General features: G+C 34.8%; 1 protein-coding gene across 12 annotated transcripts in view; it reads right to left on the minus strand.

Annotated features, from left to right (window-relative positions):
• LOC115220273 (sarcolemmal membrane-associated protein) overlaps positions 1-12,413 on the minus strand; it is a 185,409-nt gene that overhangs the window by 39,400 nt on the left and 133,596 nt on the right. For all 12 annotated transcript variants that reach the window (XM_036510151.1, XM_036510148.1, XM_036510150.1 and 9 more), the window contains 7 exons: positions 11,206-11,263; positions 9,956-10,009; positions 8,633-8,668; positions 7,448-7,510; positions 6,530-6,571; positions 3,326-3,388; positions 2,546-2,608 (listed from right to left, as the gene is read on the minus strand). In XM_036510151.1, coding sequence (XP_036366044.1) covers positions 2,546-2,608; positions 3,326-3,388; positions 6,530-6,571; positions 7,448-7,510; positions 8,633-8,668; positions 9,956-10,009; positions 11,206-11,263 — 379 coding nt within the window. The remainder of the gene's footprint in view (positions 1-2,545; positions 2,609-3,325; positions 3,389-6,529; positions 6,572-7,447; positions 7,511-8,632; positions 8,669-9,955; positions 10,010-11,205; positions 11,264-12,413) is intronic.

Consider the following 12,413-nt stretch of genomic DNA (forward strand, 5'->3'; position numbering starts at 1 on the left):
ATATATATATATGGTAATACACTGAGTCACATTAACAAAAGGATGTGGGTTCAAGTCCTACATGGATAGAAAAGCCCACTTTTTTCTGTCGAGGGCTTATATGCCCCATTATTAGACTATTTTTCTTAGTCATTGCACGGTGATCGCTATAATCTTTAGTCTTGTATAAATACCATTATTATCATTTACAGGATTGTAAAACCTGGTGCCATATAACAAAACCATTTGCACCACTATATATATATATATATATATATATATATATATATATATTAATGACCGTTTTTATGCTCAATAATAACAGAAACAATTTTATATTAATCCGATGGGTTACTCTAAACTTCTGTAGAGTACAAAAGTATTATATTCTTATACAAAGAATGTTGTTGGCAGTGACTTCGAAGTTTTGGCCAGCTAAGCCATTTTTGAACTGTCAAAACTTCGAATCTACTGTCAAGAATATTCTTGTATAATAACAAATTTGTGTGTGCGTGTTGGTGACCACCTGACTCGACATTATGTCATAGTTTCTAAAAATGAGTGTTACCATCAAACAAATAATGTCCGTTTCCAATCGTCTACAGAAACAGGTTTGGCCATGGATTGGGGGATGGGATTTACTTCGCTTATAAACATTTGAGGGCTGGCGCCAGGAAAAGTCTGCCTCAACAAATTCCATCTACTCAATATACCCAATGGAAAAGTGAACGTTAGACAACAATTGTGTGTGTGTGTGCGTGTGTGTGTGTGTGTGCGCGTGTATGCACACACATATACATACATAGGCAAGATTAAAAGACAATGACAAAGTGAGAATATTGAAATATAGACAGAAACTAGATTTTGATAGAGTGAAGCAATAAAAAGATAAATAAAGGTTTGCAAGTATGTTGTTAAATAAAGACATCAAATAATTTATTTAGCAGTGACGACGACGACAACAACAACAACAACGATGATAAGCTGCTGAGCGTGCCATTATTACATTAGCGTGAAATTTTAAGAGAAAATCTGCACATTTCAAGTGTTTCGATATGATTTAGACATTTGAGATGATGTTGCACGAACGAGGAAATCTCATAACAGTCAAAAGATAAATGACCTCCCTGAAATTAACCAGTTGCTTCCCTTTACAGAAAAGCTGGGCAGCATTAGACACAAACACTAAATACAATGACTAATGTCTGGTAAGTTCTAAGTTCTATCTATCGATAGCTTGTTTACCAACCACATGGTTCCGGGTTCAGTCCCACTGCGTGGCACCTTGGGCAAGTGTCTTCTGCTATAGCCTCGGGCCGACCAAAGCCTTGTGAGTGGATTTGGTAGACGAAAACTGAAAGAAGCCCGTCGTATATATGTATATATATATATATATTTATGTGTGTGCATGTATGTTTGTGTGTCTGTGTTTGTCTCCCTAGCATTGTTTGACAACCGATGCTGGTGTGTTTATGTCCCCGTCACTTAGCGGTTCGGCAAAAGAGACTGATAGAATAAGTACTGGGCTTACAAAGAATAAGTCCCGGGGTCGAGTTGCTCAACTAAAGGCGGTGCTCCAGCATGGCCGCAGTCAACTGACTGAAACAAGTAAAAGAGTAAAAGAGAGAGTAACTAAATACTAATAGCTTTATATTAATTCTGCCAAAGCTGTTTGTTCTTTATTCTTTTATTTCAGTTTTTTTTAGAGTATGGCCATGCTGGAACATCATATCCAAAGAATTTTGATCAATTATAATGACTTCAATAGTGAAGGTATTCTTAACATAATTCAGCATAGTATTCTTGTTTGATACACCAATTTACACATCTTTCTAAATTCTCACGCACACAATAAAACACAGGAAACGTGTATGATAGTTTATGCATAATAAAGCATACATGCATTTTGGCAAATTCTTGCAAGAATTACATAATTGAGACATTATATAATCTATGTTAAATCACCTCTTCAAAGCTTAGCAAAAAATACCATATATATATATATATATAATATATATATATATATAATGTTATATACACACATACTCATAACACAACTGTACTCCACAGTTGTGGATATATTTCACTCCAAAACATTAGTCAACCTATGTCTTTTTTTTTTTTTGTTTTCTTTGCAGCATATATATTTGAAATTTTGTGTAGTATAAAAGGTAATAGCCACACAAGGAGAAAAAAAAAACTAAGCAAGCCATCAAATAAAGATAGCAAAAAAAAGGTTGCTTTTTCTTTTTGAATAAAATTGGCTTTGAACAGATAAATTCTAAAAGAGTAGCATAAAGTAAAAATGTAGGAAAGATGCTTAGTAGATAATTATGGACACTTCATTAAAGACCCGTGAAAAAAAAAAGAATAAAAGATTTTAGAAATTAAATATGAATATGAACTAGGAAAAAAAAAAAAACATATTTGAAATGAAATTTGTGCAGAAATCAAGTGAGATGTGCAGTGATATTTGTTACGCAACAACATACTTCTAGAATTCTATCATTTGGAGAAATAATTCACAACATGTCTGATACAATAGCAAAGAGAATTTAAAACTTACTTTCTAAGGCAGCAATTTCTAATAAGTATTTGTTACAATCCCTGTTAGCTTGGTCTAGATCAGCTGAAGACAAATGGAAAAATGAATAAAATATAATACCAATAGCCAGAGAGATATATCAATTGTATGAGAGAAAGTGAGAGAGGGTGAGAGAACACTAAATACACAGAATTCGTAATAGTACAAAAACAATTAGAACCTAGAAAAATCAAAGATACTTTTACAGACTAACAAAATAAATGGAATAAAATTTATATAAAATAGATAATTGATTCAAAACTTACTTCAGCAACCTAAACCAACTGTATGTTTTATATTGCCGCCACCTCAATAAGCATTTTTGTTCACGAGCCAACAATGCCACTTGTAGGTGGTCACTCAACTTTCTAGAAATAGCAGTCCCCAGAAATATATATCCCTCAAATCACAGCCCAGTTTTCAAGAAAGGAAGGATACTATAATACTATACACTATCATAATAGTCTTAGATACAAAATCAATGGGATGGTCATGGTTAGAATGCCCACTAATGAAATATTGGTTTAATAAAGTTGGAGTTAAACACTAATGATTTAATCAATAATATACACTCTACTTACATATATTACAGATAAAAAGTTACAAATGAATAAAACAAATTATTTCAAAGCTAAATTTGACTTAAAAAGTATATATATTTTTTTTACATCCCTAGTATAAAATTCACTAACCCCTACTCGTGCCATCCACAAGAACGCCTGTAAAAGAGTCAATAAAATACTTCGATTACGTTCTACTTACATTGAATTTTATCTACTTCCTGTTGGCTACTTTTCACTTTAGATTCGAGCTCTTCAATTTTGGCTACAGAACAAGAAATATAGAAAAACTTCAGAAAAATCATTAAACAAAAAAAACAAATTGAATTTTAACTATAATATAATTACACCTCTTTATATTGCTATACCTAGGTTTATTGAAAAAAAAAAAAAAATCAACAGATATTATTATAATAATAATAATCCATAAGTATATAGCATAAATGATTGCAGGGACCCAGTCTTCTATACCAAGATGATGGTGCTGGTGATGATGATGGTGGTGGCAGTTGTTTTGTTCATAATGATTTTTGGTACAGGCAAAGAGCCAATAACTCAAAGATTTAAACTGAGAACTTAACAAAATGTTACTAAATACTTCAAAATCGATTTTATTATCTGCCAGGCATGGCTGTGTGGTTGAGAAGCTTACTTCCCAATCATATGGTTTTGGGTTCAGTTCTACTGCATAGCACCTTGGTCAAGTGTCTTCTACTATAGCCTTAAGCTAGCCAGTGCCTTGTGAGTGTATTTGGCAGACAGACACTGTGTGTGTGTGCATGTGTGTGTGTGCGCGTGTGTGTGTGTGTGTATGTGTGTGTGTGTGTGTGCGTGCCCTCGCTTAGATATCAATGGTGGTTGTAAGTGAGAATGTCATTCATTTCCAGTCATCCATGAAAAACATGACAGGTGATGGGAAACATTCCCTTGGTTGGAAACAGGTAAGGACTGGAGACAGGAAGGACATCTGACAGAAGAAAATCTACCTTAAGAAATTCTGCAAGACCCATGCAAGCATGAAAAAGTGGACGTTAAATAATGATGATGATGATCACCATTACTGAAAAACAGCAGCAACCACAGTCATGCATAGATGTAGACATGACTTTGTGATTTTAAGAAATGGGGCTGGATCAGTCAAACTTTATGGAGACCTGCAAGCAGCATTGCAAGAGAAGTGTTATACTGGCAGACTGAAGGAAAGAGGAAAGTAGGATGACTTAAACAGACCTGGAAAGGATGTATGGAAGATGAAGCAAGAGTAATTGGTCTCGCGTGGTCTGAAATCAAGGAGGTAGCCCAAGAGCATGCCCAATGGCAAGAAATGCTCCTTATGGGGGTAATGTAGACTAACAATATCTAATGCATGGTATCTTGGTCATGTGACTTCTACAGCCTTAGTTCAAACAATACCTTGCAAGTGAATTTGGTCTATGGAAAATAGTAAACCCATGTGTGAGAGACAGACAAATAGAGAATGTTATTATTTCACATTGGTTGGTGTTAGGAAGGGCATCCAGCTGTAGAAACACTGCCAGATCAGACTGGAGCCTGGTGCAGCCTCCTGGCTTCCCAGACCCCGGTCGAACCATTCCAACCCATGCTAGCATGGAAAACGGATGTTAAATGATGATGATGATGATCATCATCATCATCATGGAGTACAATGGTGGTGGTGTTGACATTTCTTTGTGAATTTTACAATCAGATACTCTTTTTTTTTTTTGAGGACCCATGAAACAAAAAAAACCTCCTTATTTGAAAAGCAGGCAAGGGTTGGCAACATGAGTACCTGATTGTAAAATCCTGCCTCAAAATAATTTCCCAATCAAGCCCTGCAGTATAGATAAGCAGACATGAATGAACAACTAATAACAACATTAATAATAAAAATAGTTATAGTCCTAACGATGTTATATAGTCACATATTTGGGAAGAGGAACAATCAACTAAACCATCTTGATTGTTGCCAAATATCATCAGTTCTGGAAGGAAGAAAAGCAAAGTTGACTGCAGCAAGATCTCAACTTGGAACTTAAACAAGACCTCCATAAGTACCCTTATGTCATTTATCTAGATTCAGCCATCCACTGCAGTAATGATGGTGATGATCATGACAATGATAATGATGATGGTGCTAATGATAATGTATTTCATTTTAATTAAATGCTCACAATTCTAATTTAACAGTTCAGTAACACAATTACAATTATTATCATTCAGTTATAAATGGATTTAATACCAGCAACATTCTCTGGAAGCAATTAAATTACTTTACACACAGAAACAATTAGTAAACTTGAAACATTAACGAAAAATTGTCTCCCCAGGGATCTATTAAAAAAGAAAATACAAAAAAACAAAATCTGCAAGTAAAGGAGAATGGAGTAAAACACTAAATTTTCTGATTAGATAAATTGAACAGGTGAGCTATAATTCATACTTTTTAGGTTTATTAAATGTCTTTCATGTTTTGGGATTTTAGGGGAAGTGTGTGTGTGTGTTTATATACATAGATATATGTTCTTTTATTCTTTTACTAGTTTCAATCACTGGACTGAGGCCATCTTGGAGCACTGCTTTGAAGGATTTGACCAAACAAAATAACCCCCGTTTTTATTTTTAAGTCTGGTGCTTATTCTATCAGTCTCTTTTGGCTAAATCATTAAGCTACAAGGGATGTAAACAAACCAACACCAGTTGTCAAGTGGTCTGCCCGTCTCTCGCAATCTCTCTCTCTCTCTCCCATACTCAAATGGGTGCCTAGATAGTTTCTATCTCCAATATTCATGCGCAAAGCATTGGTCAACCTAAAGACAGTATAAGATGCCAGTCCAAGGAGGAATGCTGTGAGATTGAACCTGAAGCCACATAGTTGCAAGGCAAACTCCTTAACCATATAGCCATGCCTTCTGACACGTACTGGGCAAATCTGAGGCATTTAAACACAGGACCCATCAAAAAACTTGTATAAAACAGAAAAAGCACAAATAATTATCATGGTGGAATGGCAGAACTGTAGTGTCAGGAGAAAATGCATTGTGGTATTTCTTCTAACTCCTTACATCCAGAGTTCAAATCTCAAAGTCACCTTTGCCTTTCATCCTTCTGGAGTCAATAAAATACAGTAGAAATTTTGTACTGGAAATACCTGAAAATTACTGGCCTTATACCTAAATCAGAAATCACTATTAGAGTTATTAAGGGTGTTGGATAGCCAAATCAAAGAAGCCTCAGACAAGTTATAATATTTTGTATTTGAATTCAAATGTTGCTGGAGGTAAACAGCTTTCTGTCCCTTCCAAATTAATCAAGCTAGTGTCACAAATATGCTAGATTCAATCAACTGTATTTTCCCATAAAGAATTAGCAGAGAGAAAAGAAAAAAAGGAACATATTTATTTACCTTTATAATTAATAATTAGTTGTTGTGTATCTTGTAATTTTTCTGAATCAGAAGAAGAAAAAAAAATTTGAATGGGGTAAAAATATAAAAAATTACACAATACAAAAACAAAAAAAAATGCAAAAAGAAAAAAATGTATAATTGCAGTCAACAGCAGGTATTTGGGTTTTTCTTAAGCAATTTTGATTTTATTTTAGTTATTATCATAGCTGACATTGTTGTCATCACCATCATCACGGAATCATCCTTGATGTTATTAGACTTTTCAGGGTTTTTTTCCCCATGGTGGCAGGAATAGTAAAGGACTATTTGAAGCAGTTTTATGGATAAATATCCTTCCTGACACCTACTCATTTAGTCACCTCTTCCTACATGCAGGGATCTGGTGTGCCCCATCTAAAAATCAAGGTACTGAAGGTCATCCAGTCGTAAAAACTCTGCTCAAAAAGGAAGAAGCACAGAGGAAAAGTGTGGATCCCTTGTCACATGAATGCAGGTTAAGTACCCTCTCATAAATTAAAAAAAATGAATGTAACATCTTAGCTAGATAATGGACACCACCATTTGTCTATCAGCTTGTGCTTAGATGAGCAAGTCTAGGGTTTTGATTCCTGGACAGAGTGGTGTGTGATGCTCTTAAGCAAAGCACTACCATTTATGCTACTCTACAATCAGTTCAACATTTGATGAGTGGCACACCATGTACCTGTACAGGTAATGTCGATTTGAACAAGAGAGAGAGTTAATGTACAGCACAATCATCTGATCACTATAATAAAATCTGTGCAACTTGTTCAGCAAGAAGTTGTGCAACCCTCATCAGTTGTTTACAACAGGAGGGTCCATTGTGTATGTCAGCATAGGAATGTATCCGTTTAATCGGTTTTATTAATCAACTTGAGAAAGAAATAATTCTACCTTGTAAGTCTTCAGATTCTTGATCCATTTTACTGATGGGAATAATTTCAACATTTTGTTCACCTGAAGTGAGAAAAATAATTTTATATAATTCAGAAATATAAACTTATATTCAAACCATTCTTGTAATGAATCGTTTTAAATTATCACAACATTTTATCTGAGTCAACACGAGACGGCGTGTGTGAGTGTGTATACCACCAATCACAGTTCATAATCAGAAACAGTATGAATACAATGGGCAAAATAATGAACTGGTGCATGTAGGGTATATTCTGGGTACAGTTTTAAACTGCATCCAGTGGTGGAGCTTTGGTACAGAAGTTCCAAGGTGTTGAGGAGTGTTGATCTGCTATAAATAGCACAGTAAACAAATCTCCCTCATATCACAATCTACTGAGGAATCTCTCTTATTGACAAAAGTTAATATAGAGTACTACAGGCTCAAGGCAGAGAGTGAAAGAGAGAGAGAGAGAGATGCAGGTACTTTATTGCAGATATGTGAGCAGTACTCTAATGTAAGATGCACTTCTAGAAGCTCAACATCAATTCAAATCCTGAGCATCGTTAGCCTCCAAATGGAGCCCCAGCTTTTAAAATGCGAAACTGACCATTCCCTTAAACTTATGTCATTTAAATGTAAAAACTGTTTTACGAGAAATGGATAATTCTATACTGTTTTTATTGAAAAGCATTACAATTGATATTATTATCTACAGGGTCTGCTAGATAACCATATCTGCTATACAAACTATAACTAATACTAATAACAAGCTTAAGACTACCATACTGAGCACAGTCTTTAGTAAAAACTAGCAGTATCGCCTGGCGTTGCTCGGATTTGTAAGGGAAATAACTATATAAGCATTTTTAGAGAGTTACTTCCCTTATATAATAGCAAAAAATGCATTAAAAATGGGAAAAAGTGATGGTAAATTTTTTTTTTTAATCGTAGACTCACGCTAATACCCAGAAGGGCTCGATATGAATCCCGACTATAAGATACCCGCTTTTGGTTAAACTGCACCGCAAAATGTGGGAGTAGTTAGGAATCTAAATCGTAGGAGACAGACACTCACACAACTTCCCTTTTATATATAAAGATAAGTTTACCAATGATTTTCTGTGCTGATATATAACAACAAAATTAAATAATTGAAAATAGCTTTTTATTTTGATACATACCTAATTTATTTTTGTCTATGATATTTGTTGAATCATCTGCAAAAAAAGCAAAACAATATTCATTTCGTTAAATAATTTGAAAGAAAATATCTTTATGAGAGTTAAGCATTAAAATAATTTAGAATCCATCCATGACACACAAGCTGGTGACATGTAAGAAACACCCAGTATACGCTGTAAAATGGTTGACATTAGGAAGGACATCTGGCCATAGAAACCAAACTAAAACGGATGTCTTGAGCCAGGTGCAGCTTTCCAGCTTACCAACACCAGTGAAATTGTCTAACATATGCCAGCATGGAAAATGGATGTTAAACGATGATGATCCATATAGTCAGCATTCTATGCAAATATTTTCAAAATCAGCCCAAGTGAGCTCCATAACATGTTGGGAGTATAAAAAGTATCACTTCAAGTCTGTGCTTTCACATGGTATTATCTAGGGAAGCAAAACAAAATCTCTGAAACCCGTTTCGGAAGAACTGTTATTTAATACTGATTTTAGATTTTGGTTCAAGGCCAGTAATTTCAGGGGAGGAGTAAGTCAATTAAATTGACCCCAGTATCCAAATGGTACTTATTTTATCAAGCTCAGAAAGTTGAAAGGCAAAGTCAACCTCAGTGGAATTTGAACTCGGAACGTAAAGACAGACAAAATGCTTAGCAGCATTTTGTCTAGCACGCTAACATTTCTTATTTATTGCCCACAAGGGGCTAAACATAGAGGGGACGAACAAGGACAGACAAAAGGATTAAGTCCATTATATCGACCTCAGTTCGTAACTGGTACTTAATTTACCGGCCCCGAAAGGACGAAAGGCAAAGTCGACCATGGCGGAATTTGAACTCAGAATGTAACAGCAGACGAAATACCGCTAAGCATTTCGCCTGGCGTGCTAACGATTCTGCCAGCTCACCGCTCACAATTCTGCCAGCTTGTTACCTTAAACTGATATTCAGTATTGAAACCTAGTTTTAACCCCTAAAACATGAACCTCACGATTGCAAGTTAATGAAGCATAATGTCAATTATATAAGTGATGCCACTGCTTAAAGTTGTAATCTGCAATCTACACAGTTGGATAGGCTTTTTAAGAGATATGAACACAGTGCAGTGCTATAATTGGTCCTTTAGTTGGTACAATGACATCATATTAACTAAACCAACTACAAATCTCAAAATAAACAAAATGGTCAACTGCAGCATTTTTTTCTTTTTCTTTTTCATGATGTCAAAATTTCTAAAAGTCTTAATTACTCTTCATTTCATTCCGCAGAGTTATCGTAATTAGTTAAATTTAACAAAACAAACTTTTCACTTACCATCATTTGTAATTATTTTATCTACTTCACCTTCTTTGATATTTTCCCATTTTGCTGAAAATTATTAAAAAAACAAGTCAGTATTCATGATAACTTTATATTAAAATAAAATTTTCAACAGTAACATTCGTCATTTTTATTTTCTGTATTTGATGAATATTTCGTTGTTTTAATAGTTTTATACAGTACAAAGACATGTCATTAGTGTTGATACCACAAAGTGCACCCAATAAACTCTGTAAAGTGATTGGGAAAACACTGGGGTCAAGAGAACCCTTTAGTCTTGTTGAGGATATGACAACCCCTCTAGTGCTGGTGCCATGATAAAATGATGCTCAATATACTTTGTATAGTAGTATATGTTACGAAGGGCATCCAAGCTATAAAAGGAAGTATACAAGTCAGATGTGGTTCTGTCTTGTCCAGGAAGGGAGTAACCAATTGAAAACTGACTCACAATGTGACTATTGTCAAACCATGCCAGCATGGAAAACAGACATAAAACCATATTTGAAGTGGGGCAATAAAATAATATGAGAGAGAGAGAGACCATTCTTTAAAGCAATTTCACACACACAACCTGAGAAGAGGGGTGAGGAATAGGGGGAAGGGAAAACGTTTTTCTAGGGAAAAAGTGCATCTCAAATGTCATCGACTACAGTAATATACTGACAGGCATTTAGTCTGCGATTCCTCCTTTTTTTTTTTATGAACTCACCATTATCAAATACAATTGATAAAAAAAAATTCTTCTTTAACCTTTTTGATACTAACCTGGCTGAAACCGGCTCTGGCTCTGAGTACAAATGTCTTGCTTTCATAAGTTTTGAGTTAAAATTTTCCATCAAACCTTGGTCACAATTTATGTTCCTAACACTAGCTGAATGGTAACTAAGTTATCTAACTAAATTCTTTGTTATATTTAAAGTAATTGAAAGAAACACAGAGCACTTCAAAATAAATACAGTAATGAAAGGGTTAACCCTTTAGCATTTAGATTTCTCTGACTAATGTAATGTTCTGAATTTATCATGCATTATCTCATAGCTTTGAGATTTCGATGATGTGACTGTTTATGTTTAGAAAGACATTGTACAGTAGGCAGGAGTGTCCAGATCCAGACTGTTCTGAACATAAAAGAGGTAAAATATTTGAACCGGATATGACAAGGTTAAATGCTAAAGGGTTAAAAATAAAATAAAATAGGAATGAAGAGGTAAAAATAGGGGAGTAATTCTTTATGTACTCACTTTTCATAACAGCTAATTGCTCATTGGTAATATCATTGTCAGCTTGTAATGATTCAACCTATCAACAAATAAAACACACGTGCATTAGCCAGAGGGCTTCTTTATTCATTTTTTTATCAGTTTTACAAACAGCTTCAAATGAATCCTATCACAAACTTTGTAACTGTGGAGATTTAAACGAACCTCATAAATTAACATATAGTCATTGATCACAAGATAACGTTACAACTATTGTATTTCATACATAATCAATAGTTATTAAACCGACCGAGTATCTATCATATCTTTTACTTGTTTCAGGCATTTGACTGTGGCCATGCAGGGGCACTGCCCAGGAGAATTTTAGTGGAACAAATCAACCCCAGTGCTTTTTTTTTTAAAGTTTCGTACTTAGTCTATCAGTCTTTTTTGCTGAACCAATAAGTCATGGGGACATAAACACCTGTGTGTGTGTGTGTATACTTGCCCCAGCTGGGAGACAAACAAGTGCGCGCGCGCGCGCGCGCGCACATGCACACACACACATGTATGTAAGTATACGTGACAGGCTTCTTCAATTTCCATCTAGCAAATCCACTCACATAGAAGACACTTGCCCCAAAGTGCCATGCTGTGAGATTGAACCCAGAACCATGTGATTGGGAAGCAAACTTCTTACCACACAGCCATGCATGGGCCTACTTAAATAGATGGAATATATGAAAGAGGAGATAAAGTGTACTATCAGCTGTTCCCATTAGATCCGCTTTCATATGTACTTCATATCTATACTTACAGTTAGCTTAAAATAAATATGATCTTTGTTGAATCTTAGACTAATATTCAAGCTATCTTTGACAAGCAAGTAGGCTCGTTCACATCTAGATTACAATAAGATAAATGTGCTCTATAAAATGAAGTTTAAAATAAATATGATCTGTGGTGCATCTTAGATTAATATTCAAGCTATCTTTGACAAGTAGGTTTGTTCACATCCAGATTACATTATGATAAATGTGCTCTACAAAACCAATTCTTTGCTTTAGGATTTTAGAAAATTCCAAATTAAATACCTTTTAGTGGTTATTAGTTAATCGCTTTAATAATTCACCAAACCCAAATGAAACAAATTATACTGATTTGGAAATTTACCATTTTAAGACACTAACTGCCACATGTAACCAGTGATTCACCACAAACTTTACAGAACTACCATATACGTCAGTGGT

Source organism: Octopus sinensis, linkage group LG16 (genome assembly GCF_006345805.1).
Source record: "Octopus sinensis linkage group LG16, ASM634580v1, whole genome shotgun sequence".
NCBI lineage: Eukaryota > Metazoa > Mollusca > Cephalopoda > Octopoda > Octopodidae > Octopus > Octopus sinensis.